The sequence below is a fragment of the Nicotiana tomentosiformis genome, chromosome 10 (assembly GCF_000390325.3).
Source record: "Nicotiana tomentosiformis chromosome 10, ASM39032v3, whole genome shotgun sequence".
Taxonomy (NCBI): Eukaryota; Viridiplantae; Streptophyta; class Magnoliopsida; order Solanales; family Solanaceae; genus Nicotiana; species Nicotiana tomentosiformis.
Genome location: NC_090821.1, coordinates 42,788,356 through 42,790,714, shown reverse-complemented (window position 1 = coordinate 42,790,714; position 2,359 = coordinate 42,788,356). Strand labels below are relative to the sequence as shown.

The window sequence follows — 2,359 nt, the reverse complement described above, 5'->3', positions numbered from 1 at the left end:
CTTAAGTTGTGGCATGTACCCATGACACACAATTAAAAAGCATAAGGTAAAGAAAACTTCCCTGAATATCTAGTCGGTGTCTGAGTCGAAGTTGGGCTCCATTCCGCGCCTTCGAACTAATGCGCACATCCATGCAGACAACTTCTTCTCAGCCTTCTTGGGGTATACCCCACACTTATCTTTCTCACTCAGTGTAGCCTTCTCTTTCGAGCCCTTCACTTTCCACTCAACACTTGCAGCTGGTTTTTTTTTGTGCCCCCTTTTCTACATTCATCTCATACATCATAGTTTCCTCACCTACTCTAAGCATGAGTTTTCTCTCGTGTATATCTAATATAGCTATACCCATCGCTAAGAATTGTCTTCCTAGGATGAGGGGGACCTTATTGTTTTCCTCCATATTCACCACTATAAAGTCTACAGGAAATACAAATTTATCCACCCGAACTGACACATCTTCTACTATCCCCTCAGGTGTTATAGTTGTTTGGTCTGCCAGCTGCAAAGATATTGGTGCAGACCTTATCTCTCCAATCTCCTTCTCCAGTTTCCTGTAAATAGATAGAGGCATTAAATTAATTGAGGCACCAGAATCACATAAAGACTTATCAAAATTTATAGTTCCTAATGAGCAAGGTATAGTAAAACTCCCTGGATCTCAATACTTTTGTGGGAGTTTATTTTGCAATATAGCACTGTGATGCTCTGTAAGCTTGACCACTGAGGTCTTCTCTATTTTCCTCTTCTTTGTCAGGATCTCCTTCATAAATTTGGCATAAGAATGCATTTGTGAGAGCACTTCTGTAAATGGTAAGTTTACATGAACCTGTTTCAGCACATCTAGAGATTTCTCAAATTTCTTGTCCAGCTTTTCTCTATATAGCTTTTGGGGAAAAGGTAAAGCAGGCATATGCTCGCTCTTCTCAGGTTCCTCCCTTCTCGATTTTTCTTCCTTCTTCTTCTTATCCATTTTCATTGGGCCTTTCTTCTTTTTATCAACATTATTCTTCAGTTGCTCCCCACTTTCTTTTTCAAGTATCACCTCTTTTTGGATTGGGGTGAGATCTTTCAATACTTGCGCGCTTCTCAGAGTTACAACATTCACTGTTTCTTTGGGGTTTCTCTCAGTATCAGCGGGGAGAGTTCCTGGAATCCTCTCAGATAATAGAGTGGCTAGCTTCCCAACCTGTCTTTCCAAGTTTCAAAAACCAATACCTATTTCTTTGATCGCTGCTCCATGTTCCCGTATAGCTGCGCTATGAGTTTCAAGCCTCTCATAAGTTTTCAGAATAAAGGCCTTCATGAAATCTTCTATGCCAGACTAAATAGGTTGTTGAGGCTAAAATTGCTGCCTCTGCTGATTTTGGACTGCTGGTGCTCCTTGTCCCTGGTGTCTAGAGTTATTTTGTTGCCATGCATTCGCGGTACCCCCAGGTGAACTCCATGAAAAATCGGGGTGCCTCTGACCTATTGCATTAAAATTGTAGTTTCCCATAACATTCACTTCCTCGGTCGAGGCTTGACACTCATGAGTAGGGTGTCCTCTTGCACATATATAACAAGCTGTGTGAGGCTCACTCTGTATTGTAGCCAAGGTCATCTTCCTTATCTTTTTAGCCATAACATCAAGATGTACCTGCACAAATGTGTTAGCATCAACCTGGTGAACACCAATTGATCTTCTTCTTTCCGCACTCTCAGAGGGCCATTGATTAGCATCTTCAGATAACTCATCAAGAATTGTAACTATCTCCTCTGGAGTCTTCTTTATCAATGGTCCTCAAGTACACTGCATCTCGTGACACATCATTGTATTGAAAGAAAGGTATTCATAATCTCCTCGAAGTCCATTAGATGTGTGTTTGGATCTTCATTTGGCTTCCTTCTGAAGACACAACAATTCTGAAGGGTTTGAAGCAACCCTTGCTTCAACTAAAAATTATTTGCTGCAATTGGAGGTGATCTCATACTTGATAAATCTTGATGTTAGACCGGTCTAGCATAATCGCCAAGTGGTCTCCCAGGCATGGGAGCTATATTTTCGAACTGGTCTGCACCCAAAGGTTGATTTTGAGCAATTCTACGACCCCTCTCTTCTTCGTAGATAATCTTTGCATCTCTAATAGCTGCTTCTTCTGCAGCCAAATCTACATTATCATCACCGTTTCCAGCCATATCTTCTTTGGTTGAGGATTGCCCAACCTTTTCTGATGTCTCGGCGAGACTTCTTTAGCAAAAGCTCGAGTCATGCACCACTCAAAACCTGTCACCTGCGCACAGTCAAAGAACACCAAACGTAAAAAGGGAAAAATACAATAAAATAAAAAGAAAAATTTCTGAATTAGCACTACAAACTATT

The 2,359-nt window shown here is 41.1% G+C and overlaps 1 protein-coding gene across 1 annotated transcript; it reads right to left on the bottom strand.

The window, feature by feature from the left end:
• Nucleotides 1-226: 226 nt before the first annotated feature.
• Nucleotides 227-910, bottom strand: LOC138900086 (uncharacterized). The gene is made up of 2 exons (XM_070186792.1): nt 666-910; nt 227-551 (listed from the first exon to the last, which is right to left on the bottom strand). Exons 1-2 carry the CDS (start codon nt 908-910, stop codon nt 227-229), a joined length of 570 nt encoding a protein of 189 aa, XP_070042893.1.
• Nucleotides 911-2,359: the final 1,449 nt, after the last annotated feature.